Here is a 22,399-nt window from a genome sequence, read left to right as displayed (position 1 = left end):
GACTCACGGGGGAGAAGACGGGACTCACTATTTTTGGACATTTCTAGAAAAATGCCTTGGGGTTTGAATAAAGGCATGCATTTTCTCCTCGTATGTTGCTTTGAAAATAAGAGCATTCATATGAGTTAGTCAATTTATTATCAATTTATTAATTAAATAGGCTATCTTCTCTTTTCAAGCTTCTATAAAGAAGATACAGGAATGATAGGATATTTAGGTAAAAGGTATCTTGGAGATCACTTTTTAAAACCTAATTCCATTATCTGGCCATAAACTTGACAAATGATAGCATTGGGGGTGAGTTTATGGGTATTATAGTACTTATCTCATCCCTTGGATGATTTTGAAAAAAGATTTTCAGTGACTCATAGAGCAGAAGTCAGTGAGTAAACATCAAACTGGCAAAAACAGCCACACTTAGATCATGGAATGAAGTTTTAAAGTGCTTTTTATTTTTGGTTTCTGGAGAGCAATTGACTTGAAAAGTTAAGCAAGTTTATAGATAAGGTTGAAATCAGAATAAGTTTAATTTTATTGGTGCATTCCTAAATTTAGAAACAATTATTGAACCATTCAAATACCTGTACCAACTAGAAATCACTATTTAAAAATATTATTCTTAATGTGAATCCCTGTAGAAAGCAATATTTTAAATAGTTTAACTAAACTATAGTCAAAGGTGAATGTGTCATTTTTCATCATTGGTAATTAAATTGGATTTTTTTTTTCACATTGTCTACCTGAAATGAGATGTATGTAAACAAACTCTGTTAAGTTAGAGTAATATAATGTAAGATACTATTATTATTATTATTATTCCTCAAGGACCCAGCATATGCTCAGCAAAATTAATAAATATTTGCTGTATTTGGATGGGGTCATTACCTCACATTGCAAGAGTGAAATATACTCCCTATAGATAATCCTGCCAATGTATATTGCTTATAATTAATTCCTTAAGTCGTTTTAGTTGGGCCATCATCTCATCCCTTGCTCTACTCTGTAATGTCCTCCAACTTTCTCTCTGAAGGGAGCCCGTTTTACGCACTCCTGATTCATCAATATAGGAGATACATGTTCATGTATATGGCTTGTGTTATACTTGCCTACACATGAATTAAGAATTATTTTCGGATGTGGTTCCATAGTGTAGCGGTTAGCACATCTGCTTTACATGCAGAAGGTCCTGGGTTTGTGCCCCAGTGGAGCCACAGTCCATGGTCTATGACCATGCCACCCTGAACAAACCCGATGTCTGATCTCAGAACTAAGCAGGGAGGGGTCTGGTTAATACTGGGACGGGAGACCATTTGGAAGTCCAGGTGCTGTAGGCATAAATAGTAATAAAAATAAAAATAATAAAAGAAGAATTATTCTTAGGTCATTTCAAAGCTTGCTCAAGTCCTCAGAGCAGACATTGGTTCTTAAATTCCTTCTGTAGCTCTACTTCCTGAGGACGGTGCCAGGTGTGCCATCAGAATAAATGTTTATTTGTTGCTGAATAAATGTCTCAGAAAATCCAGTCAATCCTACCTTAATCCACACAGATGCTTTATTTTTCTGCCTAGAGACAACAGGTGTTTCCTTAGTGGTTTTATAACAGAGAAGCAAAGCAGCCTTTGAAAAAAGTACAAATAAAGCAACTGTGAACACAAAGGTATATGTCATAACGCCCTTTTGGGGATTAACTACATTTTTTCCCCCCAAGAAATATTTACCCTTGGCTTAAGCTTGGTTCGATATTTTCTAAACTGTACCAGAATCAGTTTTCCTTATTACAGAGTAATGAGGGTCAGGGATAGCTGGGCCATTATCCCTAATTAAATCTCTAAATAATGGGGGAGGGGGACACTAATTTTAGCCCCAAATCCCTACTTTTCCTCTAATGTTTCAGGAGAGCTGTTACAAAGAGTAACACTAAAAAACGGAGTTTTACTCTCTTCTCTCCCCATTATTATATGACGGAAATCTTAATGAGAAAAGAAATCTAATTTCATCCTTAGTTTTCACTCACATCCTAAATAGGCAATAGTGGGCTACCTACCAAGAATCAACTCCTTCTATACCTTTTTTTTTTTTTTTATAATACTTTCCTAAAACAAACAAAAAGACCTGTCAGCACCCATTCTTAAGGATAGTTGAACAGTAATATAAGGTGATATAAGGTGTCATTTTCAGCACTGGGCATGCTGCCTCAGCAAGTCAAAGGGCCTAGACGATGGCTTATTGTTTTCTAGAAAAATAGATTTGTTATGCATGGGTTTCTTGCAAAGGAGATGATTCAAGTTTCTGTTGAGGTGATGTGTAGTACTTTGCTGCCCAATTACTGGCTCCATCTCAGGTCACAGGACCATTCTTTTTCTGACTAGCTATCTTTTAAAGGTTTACCACTCATCTTCCACCTCACATCCATTAGGGTGGTTTTTTTTGTGGGGGTGGGGAGGGCAACAAAAAACAAAAAACAAAACCAGAAAATAGAAAGTGTTGGTGAAGATATAGACAAATTGGAACACTTGCACCCTGTTAATGGAATGTAAAAGTAAAAGGGTGTAGCTGCTATGGAAACGATAAGGGTTTCCTCAAAAAATTTTAAATAGAATTACCATATGATCCAGTAATTTCACTTCTGGGAATATCTCTCCCCACCACACCACCCCCACACACAAATTGAATGCAGGCTCTCAAGGAGATATTTGTAATACAATGTTCACAGCAGCATTAGTCATAATAGCTAAAAGGTAAAAGCAACCCAACAGTCCATAGGCAAATAGACGGATAAGAAATGTGGTATATACATAGAATAGAATATTGTTCAGCTTTAAAAAGGAAGGAAATTCTGACATACGCTACAACATAAATGAACCTGGAGGATATTATGCTAAAAGCAAAAAAGCCCACCGCAAAAGGACAAATACTGTATGATTCTACTTAAATGAAGTACCTAAAGTTATCAAATTCAGAGACAGAAGATGGAACGGTGGTTGCCAGGGACTGGAGAAGGAGAGAGAAGGTGGAGTTATTATTTAATGAGTACAGTGTCTCGGTTTTGCCTGAAAAGAGTTCTGGAAATGGAAGGTGGTGGTGGTGGCAGCATGAAACTTTGAATGTACTTAATGCCACTGAACCGCACATTTAAGGATGGTTAAGACAGTAAATGTTATGTTATGTGTATTTTACCACAGTTTCCTCCCAAAAGATATTAAAGACAAGTTTATCACTTATCCAAAGTGGGTTTAGGGCTGAGTGGAGGTATCAAGGCCGTGTGACCGGCCTATAGGGTCAGCAAACATGGCACGTAGATCACCAATTCCCTCTTCCCATGCCCATGACAAACATTATTAATTAATCATTCTACTGCGCAGCATCATAACCTTTCTTAACATAGGCCACTACAAAAAAATTAGAGTTGATATGTCAGCTCTGTCGACATAGGAGAAAATTATGAATGTCTTTACAATTCCTACTGGAGAAAGAAAGAGCACAATAGCATAAAACTTTATAAGATAAGAAAAATCAATATGAACTCGACGTATTTAACAATTTTTTCTTTTAATGCTCTGTCTCAAAAATGTCCCAGTAACTGAAACAGAAGCATAACCATTGGCCAACATCACAACTCATTTGAACCCATATAACCCAAGTTCAGGTCTCTGTATTTTCTACAAAGAAGAACCAGAACTCTTTGAAGGGGAATTGATTGCAAGTCTTGGGACAGGAAAATTCAGAGTGATTCTAGAATACCCTATTGTTACCGGAGAGCAAAGATACTTTTAAAAACCACTGTTGCTAAAAGGACAAAAAAGAGAAACTTAGGCGGATACCCAAGCTATACCCATGTAAGCATAAAATTATCATCATCATCATCATCATCAAGCAGCACAATATACATAAATATAAAAAGTTAATATAAAGTATTAAAGGTAGTAGTAATATAAAAGGGAAATAATTTGTAATTTTATTCCTGTTATTAAGTTAGAAAGCATTGAGTACAAAGCTAGTTTGTTTCTTTTCTACTTAACACACAGACATTGTTAATTTTGGGTCTATCAAGTATAATGTAAATCTGTTTCTATCTGTATGAACAGGAAAGATTGGGGATCTGCAAGTGGGCCAAGCAATCTCTTCAAAATTAGCCATGAACATAATCGTACTATAGCAAGGAATAAGCAAAGTTCATCAGTTCATTGCCATTAATGATTAGACACAATAAACACTGAAAAGAGAATCCGATGGTGTGTTTTCAAATGATAAATTAGCTGAATGTCATGCCCACTCTCCAAGAGAGAGCAATGACCCACTCCCCAAGCTGCCAGGGGGGAAAAAAATCCTCTAGATGACCCCACTAATGAGACACTAATAAGACTTAAGTTCCAATTATACTAGAGAGGCCAATATCTCATAATGACATGAAAAATAAGGTAGGTTTAAGCCATCTGTTCACAACTTCTGGTAAAAACAATGCGTTTCGGTAAAAGACTATCTGTCTGAGAGACAGGGATATTAATTTTCCATGATATAACTAGCACACTTTGTAATAAAAGGGGCTTGAACCACAGCACTATGCAACCAAATCCTACATCTTGGCCTAAAATCAACTTGCAACCTCACAAGTTTTAAGTTGTTATGAAGCATTGAGTACAAAGTTGTTACAAAGTTGATCTTTTTCTTCCTGGGTATGATAAAGTTTCTAAAAATCCTATAAATTTCATATCACATAGACTTACAAAGGTAGAGTAAAAATCAGACCACAGGAATGTGTAAAAATAAAGATAAAAACATATGTTTTGTAATAATATGTGTTTTTTTTTAAGTATGCCCTTTTAGGTATTTAGGTCATTTAAGGAAATTTGATATACTTGATTTATGATTTTTAACCAAGTCCTTAAAAGTGTTTGTCAGGTTGCAATCGCGGTAAATGATTAAGGAAATTTGCTTTATTAAATCCATACATTTCGATAACTTTGTTGAATAAGTAGAAGGTGACTATTAGAGGAGTGTGAATTGTGTTTAAAGAAATATTGCTTAATAAATTCCTAGAGTTATAAATTGGACATTAAACAATGCACAAATAGTCATAAGTATTCCTCCCCCAAGCACAAAAGTCCATTGTATACTAAAGACCATCAAAAAGATAAAACCAATTTGCCATCCCAGGAAACTCAAGAACCTTAAAAAAAGATTGCTATTGAGATAAAGATACCACATGCTGAATCTTTTCTATACCACTAGTGTTAATTCCTCATATTTGTTGGGGTTTGACTTTCAGATCACCCTTCCAGGCGTGATGAAAGTTTTGCTCCCTCAGTTTCATTGCCAACCTAGAGCTATCAATTCTATACCTTTTGGCTCCTCTGTTTTTCCCCTTGGATTATCATCTTTTGTGGAATCCTTCAAAGTTCCATATTCCTTTTCCATCTTAGCAGCTTCTTCCTTGGTACTGTCTGTTTCTTCATGATTCTTTTCCAATGGTGCTGTGATCAGATTGTGCATGGTTATTATAACCCTACTTCCTATTTATTAATTAATTCCTAACATAGAAAGAAACGTTATTGAAAAGATACAGTTTGATGTCAAGTTATTTTTATGAGCTGAAAGGGATTTTAATGATTATCTAGTGCAACTCCCTCACTCCACCCCATTTCACAGAAGAGGAAACCGTGAGGGGACAGATGTGCCTAAGGCCACCCACTGAGTTAGGAGTAGAGCTGGGCCAACGCCCCGGCTTTCCAGATTCTGGTTTAGTGTTCTTTCCTTCTGCCACACTATATCATGAGAGCATAAAATATTTTCCTTACTTTAATTAACACAGGCAATCAAGTGGGATATGTCAGGTCCCAAAGTAAATTTGAGTCTTGATTCCAAATGAAAATAACTCTGTAGTTCCCCAGTCTCTCCTTGATGCTATATTTTTGAAGAACACTCTATTACTCAGAGTAGCACCTAAGAATTCAGAAGCCACAGCCAGACTTCTCTCCTTCTACCTCATTCTTCATATTCCCTTACCCTGGTCACCCCAAGCAAGGAAGAGAGTTGGACCCTTGCTGTCAAGAAAGGATAACCCTTGTTCACATCTCACATAAAAATGACTATATATATATATTTTTTAAAAACAGTATTTTCTTCTAGTACTCCTATATTAAATTAAAAAATCATGAACCTTAAAGTAAGTAATCCCTTGAAAACAATTGTAATGCATCTCTGTTGCCAATAAAATAAGGAAATTCAAGTAGCCCAATAATAAGCTCTTTTTTTTTTAATAAAAGGATTGTTACTATAGGAAAAAAAAGAAATCAATTATTGTCTCATTATGTAAAACATCCACTACTAATACTGTGGTCTGTATTTTTTTTTGATACATAAATTTTTCCTACTTGTGGTAATATTCTGTTCCTCGCTTTTGTCATTGATTAATATCATTATGGAAGTATGCTTATAAGTTATTAAAAACTACTTCAAAATATCATTTTAAAGGCCTGTATACTATGCCATCAAATATATGTGCATAATTTCTGTGACAGGGACACAACTTTAAGGTATAAGAACTTTTCTCTTTTTTGCTTGGCTTGGTAGGGTTTGCCTTGCACAGTGGGGTGATGGGCGGAGATACAGAAATGAAGAAACCAAGAGAAGGAGATAAGTCCTACTAAATAGGGGCAGAGACTATCCCAGAGGTGAGAGAAGACCTGTGAGGGGAAAGCAAGCGGAAGGGGCAGCAGAGAGTGGACAGATGACCAGGGACAATAATCTGGAAGAGCGGTGATCTGGGGGTTGGGGGGAGAAGATATCTAAAGAAAAATTTTAGGAAAATTGCTCAGTTTTATGATGGAGCCTTCTCCTTATCCCACCAGCCACCTCTTGAGAATCTTCAGTAAAGACCTGCATTTCTTTTCAATGCTTATCGAGATCAGATTTCTGTGCTGGGACTGGCTACAAAATAGCCAAGGGTACAGCTATTTAATCCCATGGTTGGATGTTAAAACTTTTTGAAATCTATTCATTCTTTATCATTGTTTACTGAAGTTTATTATTTACCACACAACAGGGTCGTTGTGCTAAAAGTTAAAAAAAAAAAAAAGTTAAATTAATCATACCTGGGAAAAGTTTACTTTTATTGTCAGTTACATTTTTTTCTAGTTTGTTCTTGGTCTGAAGAGCAATTGTTTCATCCAAGTTTTCTGGAAGAAGAGAAGAAATATAATTTTATTTCTTAAAATATGATATCAAACTTCTACTAAAAATGTTTAAATCTCACCAGAAATATCACAATAGCAATTTCACAATATTAATACTGCTAGTAAGATACACTGACATGGATTTTATTTCTAGAAATCATAGACTCTCAGGATTGAAAGGTATGCTATTTGAGATTCTCCAGTTTAGCCTCCTGCTCAGTTAATTGCAGGAGTCCCTTCTATATTTTTGTGGGCACTGCTAGAACACATCCAAGGTTGAAACCCACAATGGATACCTGTGGTTTTGGTCTACTCCACACGTTCTGGTAACTACACCTTGATTTTGTTTTGGAGAACACAGACTGCTCCCACTCTCAGCACAGTTGGCTCAAGTGGGGGCTACAATTAGTCCAGGCCTGACTCCTCAGGGTCTTCCACTCCCTGGGCTACAGTGATTGGTTCACAGAGAATAACATGACTCAAGCCAGGCCAAGGAGATTCAATGCTAGAACCACTGGGAAAAAGAGGATCTCTTCCCACTAAGATCATTGTACCATGGGGATGTGAGGTTGGGACTGTGCTAGCCATCTTGTTTCTCTAAGGGAGCAGATTATCTCCAATGAATCAATACATGGAAAGTCAGAGCTATAAATTGGAGAGGGATAGACTCTTCACACAATAGGTGGACTTCACAAACCTGAAGCCAGCCCACCGTGAACCCTGGACCTTTCATTACATGAGGCAATTCAATTTCCTTTTCACTCAAGCCTAAGTGTTGGATTTCCATCATTTAGGGTCCTCATTAATTCATGAGGCAGCCAGTTCTATTGTTAGGTGGTCTTAAGGGTGAGAATTTCCTTATTCTTATTGAGATGAAATCTGTATCCTTGTCTTTGTCCTAACTTGGCTTTTTGGAGTAACATCATACAGGTGTGACTAGACAGAAACTTAGCCTATGAACACTCCAAGGTAGATAATGCATTATAATCCACATTCTTTCTATTGAGTTATTGGCCTAGCCACATATCCATCTCACTAATAAGGCAGGCTTCCTTTTTGTTATTTGCAAATAAGCATTTCTTTGCAATTAGTCCATAAGAGTCCATTATTACTTTTTACTATTTTCTCTGCAAGTAAATTCCTATTTCTACTCTACCCCATGCCTCTTTTAAGAAGAAAATCCAGTATATTCTGTGTGTGATGCATTCCATTTTCTTCCAGATAGTATCTTGATATATTTCCTTTAACTTTCTATACATATGTCCGTTTTTAACATCAAAATTTAGGTCACATTCTAAATGGCTTTAAGTATTCAACAGTATATCATAAATATTTCTTCCTGTCATTAATATTTATAATAGTTATATTGTATATGTAATAAACATATACAATTATTAAAATACAAACATTTAAAAATAAAATTGAAATAGTCTAACATAAGATTAAATAATTTTAGATATCCTTCTCTTGTGAAGTATCTAGGTTATTTCCATTTTTCTGTTCCTAAAAACCAGTGCTATCCAATAGAACTTTCTGCAATGATGGAAATATTCATTTCTGTACTGTTCAATATGGTAACCACCAGGTACAAGGGACAATTGAGCACTTAAAATGTGCCTAGTATAACTGAGGAATTAGATTTTCAATTTTGTTTAATTTTGGTTAATTTCTATTTTAATAGCAACATGTGGTTAATGGCTACCATGTTGGACAGTACAGCTAAAAACAATACTGGAAATATCTACCTTGTACATAAGCTTTGTGACAACTCTATTGCCATAGTATAAGTGACTTAAGTGTAGAAGTTCTGAGTCACAGGGTATTGGTATGAAACAATGACTAATTTTAAACAATGTCTTTGATCTACTATTCAGTGAGTAAAATGGGCCACAAAGCACTGTGTATAACAAAAGCCCATTTTTTGTTAAATAAGATAAATAAGATAAAGAAATGACATAGGTACATGTGTGTGCACACACACATACAGAGAAAAATATCTGGAAAGATATAAACCAAAATATTACCTGGATGTTGGTATTATGAGTGATTTTTTGCTTCCTTTTTTGCTTTGGCTTTTTTAAAAAAATAAATATGTTCTTTTATAATAAAAAAAAACTATTTTCATATGGAAAAAATAAAGTTTATAAAGAACAATTCTAGTTTCCTGTCCTATGAGATTTTTTTCTTCTGTTTATTTCCCCTCCCTCATTAGATAACAGAGTAAGGGGCCATGAGGTCATCTTGCCCAAAGGACATTAGGGATGAAGGGTATTTGTTAATTAACTCAACCAAGCAGAAAAACAAAAGTCTTTAAAACAACAACAAAAATTTATATGCAAGATCAAAGAATGTCTAAGCTTATTTATAAAGTTCCAAGAATCAAGAGTTGGCAAATTTTTTCCATAAAGGGACAGATAGCAAATATTTTTGGCTTTTTGGCTCATATGGTATCTGTCTCAACTATTCAAATTTGTAATTGCAGCATAAAAGTTATTAAAAGAAATGAGCATGGCTGTATTCCAATAAAACTTCATTTATGGAACTGAACTTTGAATTTTATATAGCTTCCTTGTGTCATAAAATACTATTTGTCTTAAGATTTTTTTTTTCAACTACTTAAAAATGTAAAAGCCATGCTTCACTTATATGTTATACAAAAATAGGTAATAGGCTGGATTTGGTCCATGGGCAGTAGTTTTCTCGCCCCTGTTGTAGATAACAAAGTCCTTTATTTTACAGATGTAGAAACCAAGGTGTAGTGAATGCCTTCCTTCACATGGTAGAGCTGGTCTGAGGAAGAATTTCTGATGCCCAGTCTAGAGCTCTTTTCTTATCATATACAGAGCTTAGTGGTTAAAGTCAAGACCCTTTTAGTCCTGACCATTCCAACACAATTGAGAAAAAAAAAATGTCAAATTTTAATGAAATTGTCTCTGTGAAGATTATTAGAGAATATCAGGAAGACAAAATATAACAAATGTGAAATGTTTCTACTCAAACTGGATCTGTAAAGATAAAGAGTTGAAAACTTCCAGTTAATTTGACTTGCATGCATTATCAAGCTGGGGTAATTCTGGTTACCCAGATGATTCTAGCTATTTTGGTGTAAGCTATCTAAATAGTAAAGTATTTATTGTCTAATTCACTTTGAACAATGAAAACTAACAACATTAAAAACAAAACAGATAGGACTCTCACCAAGATAGGAAACACCTTCTTCTGGAGATATTGTGCCGTACTTTACCATCATCTTCACAAAATCAATCAGCGTTTTCATGATAGTAATCAGTGTTTCTTTCTCTTTTGCCTCTTTTTCTATATAAAAAGACAAAATAATTTTTTAAAATATTAATGGAGCTTCATCTTTCAATGTCAATTTATGAAGCATGGTATCTTATCGAAAAATTTCTACCTACATTTATAGCTAAAAGCACATATATTTAATTTACAAAAACCCCAAGACTTTATTGGGAATACAAAACATTGTACAGGTATACTATACTTTTTCAGAAATGGACAATTAGAGCTTCTTTGAAAAGATTTATTTTAAAGAATTTTATTAGTAGAATGAATAATAGAGATAGTTTATGACCTGAGATAATATGAACACAAAAGGAAAGTTAGAAGATTGGTGACCCGACAACTTTTCTTTACTCAGGCTGTATGCTTTTGAGGGCAAGAATGACTTGGTTTCATTAAGCTTAATTAAGCTTAATATTTTAAATAAGAACACACATGTATCTTTTTTAAATGTAAAGTTGATTTTTAATGGTAGCATATATTTTTATACACTTTAGTTCATATGAAAGAATGGATGTATATAGTAATAATGTTCCAACAGTACAGAAGTAAATAATAATGAAAGTAACATTCTGTTCCTCCTCCCAATTCCTACTCTCTATAGATAACCATTAGTAACGGTTCCTTGGGAACTCTTTATATTTGACATACTGTTCTGCATCTTGATGGAACAAGATGGCCAATGATTCCAGAGTAGTTCAGTAGATATATTAATTCTAAAACCAGGAAAAAAAATCTATTTCCATTTTTGAAGAAAAAAATTAAGGAGAACCCATTTTCCCTAGTCTTTTAGCCACTATGAAGGATTTTCTCTACATATTTCTAGGCTTTTCCTCATCTTTTCATCCTCTCCACTAACATGAGGTTAGCAGGCCATTCATCTACATTTCTCTGCCACTGAGGATTTGGAATCTTTCTTCTTTCCACTTCCCTGGAACAGTGGAAGGCAGGGACGGACGTGAGAAAAGCACCTGATCTGCTGACTCAAACTATCCCTGAAATTGGCTGTTTCAAGAGCTAGACTGAGAGTGAGCAAGCCTACTCTTGACTCTCATACTGAACTGTATTCTATAATCCAGTCTTTATCAGTTTCAGAGATATTTTGATTTTTCATCTGTTTTATTTCTCAATTGGTTCAGACCTTGGGTGAGAAAGACAGGTACTGTCAAAGACCTCAGTGTGAGTATTAAATTAAGAATCCATAAAAATAAAGGCATTAAAGGTTGGGGTCAGAGGAACTGAAAGATTAAAAACAAATCAAATAAGGAACATTCCATATAGTGGAACCTTTAAAATACCATAAAAGTAACAAGGTTAAGGGAAAGGAAAGGTAGGAGAAGAAGTGGGGGAGAGATCCTGCAAAAGGACTGGTAAATAATATCTTCAGCTGCTCCATTATTTGCTCAAGATCACATCTATATAAATATTTGGTATCACGCTCTTCACTAACAAGAAGTGACTCACTAGGATGACAGAGGTCATGAGCTGGGCATCTGCCAACCAATGGAGCAAGATGGCTCAGAATGGACCCTAAGATTACAAGGCCTGCAGATGTCAGCAGAGGGGCTGAGGTGCCATCTGGCCAATGTCTAGAACTGAAGGACAAAGGATGTTCTCCTCTGGAAGCTTACCCTAAGGTCACTTCTTGGGTAACTTTTACAATTACAGAAATCTTTATTACAAACATTCAATCTGGGGCTGAATCCTTGAACAGGAAGAGGTAAAGCTAGTAAGGCAGTGCAGGGCATCTCTCTGGACAATAACAACAGAAAATTTGCCCACTATTATCCTTCTCATAGATTAACCAAAAATAAACATGAATTGAAATCTTTAGTAAATTCATTTTGGTGTACATATAAGAGAAAAGAGTAGGACAGAGTATGGATTTTTTTAAAAAAATCATTTTCCAAGTGTATTTTGGGCTCCTGACTTCCTTTAGTTCAATGTTTATGCCATTTTAACTCATTTAAAGACTGAAGCTGATATGTCTAAAAAGCAAAATTCTGAATCATTTATAGAATAATAAGTTATGCCATACACTATTCCCATAAGGAGAGGAAAATGAATAAAGCTTATATATATATATATATATATATATTTGCACTAGGAGTGGAGGCTAAACTGGGTCAAGTGAGGACACTATCTGATTCACTTCTGCACCTGTACAAGGTTTACTCTAGTACCATGAATGTAGCACATGTTCAATAACTATTTGTTGAACAAATAAATGAACCCTCTAGCAATGAAAAAATTAAATTGTCCAGAAACTCCACCTTTCCTGATTATCTTTTCCTAAATATTTCCATGACTAGTATACTTCTTTTAAAAAAAATCGATGTGAACTACCTTCCCTAAGGCCACAATATATGTCATCGAGGATTGCATTTGGAAACTGAAAACAGGAAGAAAAAAAACCACCCAGACATTTCCTGGAATTACTGCTTCTGTTCCACACAGTCAGAAAACACAGTTTTTACCTGAATCAATACTTTTCAGTAGTGCATAGAAGTTTGGGAAATATTGAAGTTCCTCAAAGTTGTCTTCACTGTAGGTTTTAGTTCTCCTTTCTAAGCCATTTGTCAAGGTTAAGGTGTTAGATACTGTTTCATCATTTTCTCCATTAGAAAAACCATCTTGAATTGCTGCCATTGGAGTCTCCAGTGGGAGTGAAAAATCAATAAAAAAATAAAATTTTGTTAGAACTGATGATACTCCAGTTTGATTCTTTCCTCTGAGGTGTCCTTAAATGTGAAGTGCAAGAATATCTCCTCCTTTGCTAGCTCCTGCAAGATCAGTCCCTTTTCTAGGCACATGGGTAGGCATCTAGTCACGTGGGTAAGTCACTGGGACTTAGAGACAGGTGCTCAACCTGAAGACCCTGGATCCTGCTCTGGGGAGAATACACAGGGAATTTCTAGATTGCTGCTCTGACCAAGTTTCCCTCCATCAATTCTCATGAGTGTCTCCTTGTAAAACTGCCTTTTATCGAGGAGGGGAGTTTTGCATTCACAAAATCTAATGAAAGAGATGATGCAAGGCATAGGAAAGCTTGTCGGAATATCTAAACTAGTACAGCAGTCACATCTGGAGATTTCTTGGTGATATTTTAAGGGCTGTCTAGAAGGGTACAAAAGACTTTTCCCCAGACCTGACTCATGCCCAGTGTTCCTCATCTTAATGATCCTTTCTCCATTCAGTGAACTAGACAGAAATCAACAAGCCTTTTTTTTCTTTCCCTTTCCTTTCCTTCTATTCAATCCATCAGTAGTCTTTTTGGCTCTACTTTCAAAATTTACCCCAAATTTGTACATTTCTCTCTTTTCCACTACCCCACTCTGGTCCAAGCTGCCTTTATCTTTTACTTTTTAACTGATATTCCACCCACTTCCAATTTCTTCTCAATACAGCATTTTCCACATTTGTAGCCAGAATCACCTTTTTTAAAAAACTGATATGTAACTCCTTCACTTATAGTCCATTAGTGTTTTTCCATCATTACAACAAAGATCAGAATCCATAATATGGCTCATAAAGCCCTGCCTGGTCTGGCCCAGGTCCACCTCAGCAATCTCATTTCTCTTTCTCTCTCTCTCTCTCTCTCTCTCTCTCTCTCTCTCTCTCTCTCTCTCTCTCTCTCTCTCTCCCTCTCTCTCGCCTTGTTTCAGTTACTTAGATACTCCATATATCCTTCTTTACTTGCTATTTCTCACAGTCTCAAGTTAATTCCTATTCAGCCTTCAGTTTTCAGCTTAAGCCACTTCCTCTGGGATGCCTTCCTTGAGCCTACATCCAGGAAGACAGGTTCCCTTTTTTATAAGGGCCCATAGAACCATGTACATTTCCTCAGAGCACTTACTGCCATTGTAATTAAAATACATGACTATTTAAAGACCATCTACCTCTTCCATTAGACCTTAAGCTTAATGAGAGCAGGGATTATGTCTTTTTAAATGAGCATTATATTTCCAGTGCTTGGTACATAGCTGGTACCTCAATAAATATTTATTGAAAGGATATTTCATTTGCATTGATGCATTTAGGTAACATGAGTGAACAGGTAGAGAATATGGACATTTTAGATATGGGAAATAAAGTGTACATAATTGGAGTGAAGTGTCATTAAAATAGCTATGTCAGTTTCAGTTCAGACTGGTAAGGTTGAGTGAAAGTCACGAGTTCTTTGATAAACCCAGAAAGTTTTTTTTAGAGTGGGCAGATCTTTAAAAGCTGTGTAAAAAAGATGGCAGCTGATGGGGATTAGAAGTAGGGAGAACAAAGGAGAACTTTTAGGCTATGTAGTAAAGAAAATCCAAACCCAATTTCTGTTTCTAGCCTCCTCTAAAACAAGAGTATATAAGCCTATGTACTCTTTCCCCTTATATTTGGGATAGGATATTGAAGGGGATGAGAAGCCATGGGGTCTGGGTTCTCTGGTGGAGAAAATCAAAGAAAAGGTGAGGAGTTTGCTATGTTCCTATGGTCAGCTCTCACTAGAGTTTTAAAGAAAATTCAAGGAGGAGAGAAAAATTTCAGCAGCTTGACTGAGGTTAAAGAAAAGATGAGGAGGCGAGAAATCCAGCAAGAAGAAGGAAGAATGAATAACTGTCTGAATAAAGGATGACGGATGGACCTCTGAACCAATGAAAAGAGAAAGGTGCAAATGGAAGAACACAGGGTAGAACACAGAGGCAACATCAGGTGACTAGTCATGGGGAATATAAAAGCTGATGTGGCCCAGGATCAAATCAACTAAGGTTTTCTTTTTTGGATTCTGGGGGCAGATGATGACATCCATGGTGAACAGAAGTTGGATACCAAAAGAGTTGTGAAATATTTGGTTTCAATGCACTGGGATCATAGAAATAGTTATCATATGCGATAACCATTTCACATAATGTTGTGTTATAGTGTGGGGTATAATATACAACCTTCACAATATGATAATAACATGTATCTAAATTACTCTCAAAGTAGAGTTTATGTATATCTTTTAACTTATTGCTATTTCATGAATATATATATATATATTTCATTAGTTTCAGATATATAGTATATTGGTTAGACATTTATATTGTTTACAAAATGATCCCTCTAATAGCTCTTTCTCTCATCTGGATATATTTTTAAGTGGGCTAAAAACGTCACATACCCCATATTTTCTTTGGCATCAAGTGAGGTACTAATTATGCATCAATTGTATTAATTATATACAGAAAATATATACACACATCCATGTACACACATCCATAATATACATATATATTTTCACATATACATACCACTTTCTCTGGTATTTTTCCAGCCTGACTTTCAGTTCTGCTTGTGGGTTTACTGAGTTTCTCCTCATAATTATTGGCTTCCTTAGAGATCAACTTTTGTAAAACATCTGCTACTTCATCTTCCAGTGTGTGTGCCTGGCTTTCTGTGATCTGTTATAAAGAGTCAAAACACATATAACTGTTATTCCCACTTTCATGATAAAAAAAAATCTAGATAAACTCTGTAGTTGACAACCCTTCGTAATGCCTCCATACATGCTGGCCATCATAGTGACTGACCAGCACTCCTGGGAAGAAGTATCTTTGAGCTCACCATGCAAGTGGTAGCTTCTATCTGTTGGAATCCACAGAACACTTACTTTGAGACACATCTTGAGGACTGCTTCGGGTCATGGTCAGGTAAACTTTGAAACCTGAGAATTTAGAACTCTATTAAAGCCTGCCAGGGCTGCATAGGGCTGGGGAGCTAAGCTGAGGCAGGGTCCAATTGGTCTGCTTAGAGTCTCCCAAATATGGCATGCCTTTGCTTGTATTATTTCCTTCTCACCTCACACACATTTTTTACTTCTGCTGGTTAAATCTAATTATCCTTCTAAGTTCACTTCAAACACCTCCTCCTTTGAAACTTTTCCCTTATAGCTCAACTGGATATAATCCATCCTCTGGCACACTGAACAGATGTTACAGTTCTCACACAGCTTGCATTATATGCATACATGAACTTGTCTAGTTCCTCTGATGGACTATATACATTTCAAGAGGGAAAGAATGGTGCTTTACTCATCCTTGAAACCTATGGTGCTAGTATAAAGTAGATACATTATAAACCTTTAGCTTTTTGAATGTAGTGGCTTGGCTTCTTAGCATATTCCAAATTGTACTAAGAATTTGCTTTATTCTCATGCATACAACTCACTAGGCCAAGATTCAGGAGCTTAGAAACGATCTTGTCAAATACTCCTCTGTCATTTTCCTCATAAATCCTGGTAGCAATTTTCTGGACAATGTCTTCAGCGGTTAAAGGAGTTCCATCTAGTTGATGAAGGCCATCTGGATCATCTAGACAGAGCAATCACAATTTCACTTCATGGTGAAAACACAGAACTATTTCTTGGATCACATTAGATTTATAATATGTACCTTGCTCCTGCACACCTAGATATATTTGGAATATATTCCATTTCTTGGTTTGAAATAAAATTTGACTTCAAATTAAGAACCTAGGATGATAATGGAAATTCTAGAAGCTTCTTATGTAATTGTAAGAGGCAGGTAGATCTAAAGTCAACACAAAAGCCCTCTCTATTTTTTATTATCACTAATAATACAAAAAATATTATACTTTTTATAGTATGCCATATTTGTATAGTATGACATGTTGTTCAAAACCCCTTCTATATATCATATAATTTGATATTCCATTTCCACTCAAGGAGGTTAGTAGTATCCACACAAGTATTTCCTTTGCAGGCAAATTCCTGGGTGGCAGGTGAGGGAAACTGCCTTGCACCCAGAATCAGAGAGTTTGTACTGAAGATTTTATGACTTACCTGGAATAAATGTTTACGTCTAAGTGAACATGTGTCAGAGTGCCTTTATATAAGGCAGCTTAATGTGACAAGCCTCTTTCTCCACCAGAGAATAGGGACATAATTTTATGTGCCTGGAATTTAAACTTTTAAAATGTGTCAACAGATTTACACAAAGCAATGTGTAAAGCTATGTAAATCTCTGCAGAGAAGATTGCAAATATATATCCTTGGCATTCCAGGGAGTGCATCTGACAGCACTACTTCAGAATAGAGCATGGGCCCATTCCAAGAGAAAGGGAGAATGTACTAGAGTCTGTGCAAGAAAGCATTGCACCTTGTCCATGGAGAGCTCCTAGTAGTCAACTGGTCTTTTCCAATCTATACCACATGGAGTGGAATATTCATATGAGCATATTTACAAGGCACTTAACTCCCCCTATCATGTCTAGGCAGACAGAGATCAGAATTTTAGCCCCAATGACACCTCTTGTTATCTATATAACCTTGGACCACTATAAAGAAAGATAATAAAAGTACCTATTTTATGGGATTCTGAGGATCAGATTAAATAAGACTTAAAAGCATCTTTTAAATTGCAAAGTATTATATGAAAGTTAATGTAGTATTAATATAGCAGACAGTGAATTCGTACTTGAAATAAAGGAACTGCAATTATTTTCTAGAGAAAATAGACATTGACTCCTTGGCCAAATTCTGCTCTAATAATTTCGATCATATTCACTCAAAGAAAAAACCTGCTATTTCTATTCTGAGTCTGTCCTTTTCTTCCATGGCTTCAGGGGATTCAAAAAAGAATTTTCTTCCATGGTCTTTCTTCCAGACTCTATGGAGATGAAAGTACATATAGCCTCAGGTAGACTATTTTCTTGTTGTTTGGAAAGAAGCTGAGGAAAATGAGTAGGGTGATTATGCAAGGAGGACTGGAAGTTTTTTTTATTTTTATTTTTTTATAGTTTTTAAATTTTTAAAATTTTTTAAAATTTTAATTAGTTTCGAGTATACAGTACATTGGTTAGACATCTATATAGTTAGTAAAATGACCCCCACAATTGCTCCCTCCCTTCCCTGACCCTTCACCTAGCCAATGTGTTAATGCTAATTGCTTTCCCTATGCCGTGCTCCCCATCCCTGTGACCATCCATCGGCTACTAATTTGTACTTCTTTAACCCTTCACCCCATTCTCCTAGCCCCCCAAACCCCACTTCTCTCTGTCTGTCACCAAATTGTCCACTATATTTGTGAGTCTGTTTCTGATTAGTTTGTTCTTTTTATTCTTTAAATTCTGCATATAAGTAAAACCATATAGTGTTTATCTTTCTCTGTCTGGCTTAAATACCTTCTAGGTCATCACAGCAACATCTTTTTCCGTTCTCTTCCTTTTCATATGTAGAAGTCTTGTTTTCTTATCCTTTCAGCCACTCTAACTTTTGGTTGGAACACTTAATTCTTTTTCATTTAAGGTACTTATTGATATGAATGTAGTTGTTACCATTCTTTATTCCTATTTTTGACAAATGGTTTTTCTTCTTAAAGAAGTCCATCCAATATTTCCTGTAATTCTGATTTGGTGGCGATAAATTCCTTTAGTTTATTTTTGTCTGGGGAGCCATTTATCTGTCCTTCAACTCTAAATGATAGCTTTGCTAGATAAATTATTCTCGGTTGTAGATACTAGGTCTTCACCTATTTAATACTTTTTGCCAAGCCCTTCTGCCCTGCATAGTCTCTCTTGAGAAATCAGCTGCCAGTTGTATGGGTGTTCCCTTATATGTAATTATTTGTTTTTCCCTTGCAACTTTTAAAATTCTTTATATTTAATTTTTGGCATTTTAATTATGATGTGTCTTGGTGTGGACCTCTTTGGATCCTTGATTTTTGGAATCCTCTGAGCTTCCTGAGGTTTTATGTCCATCTCTTTCACCAGAATAGGGAAGTCTTCCATTATTATTTCTTCAAACAGCTGTTCAACATCTTGATTTTCTTCACTTACACCGATTGGATGAATATTTGGAGCCTTAATAGGATCCCATATCCTCCTTAAATCATCTTTATAGTCTTGGCATCTTTCTTCTTGCCATTCTGATTGAGTGTCATTAGCTTTCCTGTCCTCTAGATAAGGCATTTGATCCTCTTATTTATTCACTTTATTTATTCCTTTGTTTATTCCATTTAATATACTTCTCATCTCAGATAATGTGTTCTCCATTTCAGACCGGTTTCCTCTTATAATCTCTTTCTCCATTTTTATCTCTTTGTTGGAGTTCTCTACATTTCCCAAAAGTTCATTGAGCATCTTTATAACCAGTGTTTTGAACTCTGCACCTGTTAGATCACTTGACTCCATTATATCTGGATCTCTGTTCTCTTCTCTCATGTGATTTCTGCTTCTTTGTCTTCCCATTTTGGTTGCCTTTCTGTGTCTGCTTCTATATACTAAGCAAAGCTCCTAAGTCTCTTGGTCTTATTAGTGTGGATTTGTGAAGTAGGCACAAGTCCAGTGGCACAGTCCTGAGAGGGGTTCAGCTGCAGGCCAAATTTAGTCCAAGCCTCTACCCCTCCAGAGCGACCTGTCAAGATTCAGCAAGCAATCTACAGATGCTGTGCTTATAGGTACCTCAAAAGGCCACACCAGAAACTGAGGCCAGCTGCCTCTGGTGTGAGTCTAGGTGCTGCTCAGCAAGGAGCACCTGACTCACTGAGGATATACCTGGATGTGGCTTGGGTGGGGCTCGAGTTGGGGTAGGCAGGGTTTCAGGGAATCCTCTGGGCAGAGTGACCTCTGTTATCCGGTTTGATGGCTTCAAAGCTACGGCAGTGCTGTGTCTTGCGCATTGGTAGGGGGCAGAGCTCAACACGGAACAATGGATACTGTGTGGCACTTCTGTAACGAGTGAGTCTCTCTTCAATCCTCGCTGTGACAATGTCTCCCTGTAAGTCCCTGGTGCCTCCTGTGCAGCCGAACAGGCACTGTCACTCAGATGGAGCAGGTCTGTCACCGTGAAAATCCGCCTCCGGACACGGCCCCTTTAAGAAGCTTCTGCTGCTGCCGCTGCCGCTGCCTCCATCTCACTCAGCCAATCAGACTGGGTAGCCCTGCGTCCTCGCCCCGTCCTACCTTCTGCTGTTGCAGGGTGATTTATTGGATTTCCCCCTAGTTGTATGGCTTATTCATCTAGATCCCAGGCTATTTTTCCTTGCTGCTGCTCCCTCTTTCTGTCACAACTTTGATTTGGTGGCCAGAAGGATGAACAGAGTCTCTATCATCTATGCCGTTTTTTTTTTCTCCAGCTGGACTGGAAATTTTTTGACAGTAAATTATTGCTAAGCTTCTGGCCAACCCAAGAGCTATGAGACCTTTGAACTAGAGTGACTAATGAGCACAAAAACCCTTTAAAAAATCCCATTAAATTAGTTCCCCTCCTAGCTGACTGAAAATTGAGTTTATCTTCTGTCCCCATCCCCCACCCCCAAGGAGCAGACTCACTATCATTTAGGTCTGATTTTTCCATTAGTGGGTTGCAAGTCAGACTCTTGGGAATAGGTGAAGCAGAAACTGCCCTGGTCTATGCAGAGGTGGAAGAATTTACTTCCCTTCCCACTTATCCCTCAGGATTTGAAAAAAGAAGACTATTGGTTGCTTGCTGGAGCTGCCAATACTCTTCCTTTTTCAGATCCTGAGGGATAATTGGGAAGGGAAATACATAATTGAGATGACTGTTTTTCAGTTCATTTACTTCACAACAAGGAGAACATTAGCAATACTGAAGAAATAGCCTCTTTCCTCTGCTGTATTGCTATATTGTCTTAAATCAGGGACTTAGGCCTCCCCTAGCAGAGCTTTACTAAATGGGGTTAATAATTGAGCATTTGGGCATTGCTCCTTACCTTCCATTGATTTCCCGTGGCTCCTCTAAAATGGACAGAATTATTCAGAATCCCCTACTTAATGCTCATGAAAGGATATTTCAGTATCTTATATAGACTGCTAAGGGGAAGCCATGAGTTCAACATTTATAACATTTTTAAAGTAGCTACAACATTTTAAATGAATGTAAAAGGGATGTGTTCTGCCGATTATGTTTTGCCCAGTTGTATTTTGAATCTCCAGTACATAACATGGCACTTGACATCCACTTGTTAATATATTTTTATTTAAGGCTTAATATGGACCAGAACTGGAAATAGAGTGATGAATAGTTTAAGCAGGGTCTCTAAATGCACAGAACTTATTGTCTAGTTCATAGTCTGATACATAGTAATTGCTCAATGAATATTTGTTTGGTGAATGCACACAAGAGCCTGAAAGCACTACTTCATAAAAGAAACTTTTAAAAAATCCTGAATCACACATACTGCAGAAAACACTGAACAGGAGAATTGGTGGTCCTATAGCACAAGCCTATTTGAAGGTGTTCTAAAGGCATGAAAGCACCCTGAAGAAGTTAGTTAGGTTCCCTCACCCTCCCATCTGCATGCTTCTGAGGTCTAGTCACCTTGGTGGTACCAAATGCTCTGGTATCAAATGCTCTGGACTTCTACGGTCAAGAGGAGATCAGCAATTTACTCATAAATAATTTCTCTCCAAGAATCTTCTCTATAATCTCAAGTGGACTTAAAATGATTCCTAAGAGAAATGTAGAGCCTTCAGGACTAGCACTTGGTAGCTGGACGCCACTTGAGATGGTAATAAAATGTTAAATAATTTTAAAATAAGTTGTTCAAGTTAGTGATCAGATTGCAAACAGATCTGTGGCTCTACCTGCAATGTACAACCAGTTTGACCAAAAAATACAAACAAACAGACTATTTTATTTTATTAAATAAAATGGTCATTTCAGTCAAAGTGGTTGAATTCATTTTGTATGCAGCTAGGCCCAGTGTCTATATCTAGCACAGATAAATTAAGAAGTTGAATTCAAGAAAGAAAAATTCCCTGAGTAGTATGGAATATGACATGTGTCAAAATATAAACCATCTCCCCTACTCTATTACATGCACAGCAGACTTCTGAAATTTCCTTGGGCCATGATATCTTATAAAAGTCAAATTTAATTGGCAGTTGTTTTCTGGCAGAGATAATCGACATAATTGTCT

General features: G+C 36.5%; 1 protein-coding gene across 1 annotated transcript in view; it reads right to left on the bottom strand.

Annotated features, from left to right (window-relative positions):
• Nucleotides 1-22,399, bottom strand: part of SCG3 (secretogranin III) — a 35,657-nt gene that overhangs the window by 9,578 nt on the left and 3,680 nt on the right. The window contains exons 5-10 of the mRNA XM_016162675.2: nt 16,668-16,810; nt 15,752-15,901; nt 12,950-13,127; nt 10,371-10,487; nt 7,092-7,175; nt 5,340-5,471 (exon numbers count right to left, since the gene is read on the bottom strand). Of these exons, the coding sequence (XP_016018161.2) occupies nt 5,340-5,471; nt 7,092-7,175; nt 10,371-10,487; nt 12,950-13,127; nt 15,752-15,901; nt 16,668-16,810 (804 nt within the window). The remainder of the gene's footprint in view (nt 1-5,339; nt 5,472-7,091; nt 7,176-10,370; nt 10,488-12,949; nt 13,128-15,751; nt 15,902-16,667; nt 16,811-22,399) is intronic.

The sequence above is a fragment of the Rousettus aegyptiacus genome, unplaced genomic scaffold (genome assembly GCF_014176215.1).
Source record: "Rousettus aegyptiacus isolate mRouAeg1 unplaced genomic scaffold, mRouAeg1.p scaffold_m13_p_3, whole genome shotgun sequence".
Classification (NCBI taxonomy): domain Eukaryota; kingdom Metazoa; phylum Chordata; class Mammalia; order Chiroptera; family Pteropodidae; genus Rousettus; species Rousettus aegyptiacus.
Note: the sequence above shows the minus strand (reverse complement) of the source record. Positions and strands in the feature narration are given on the sequence as shown.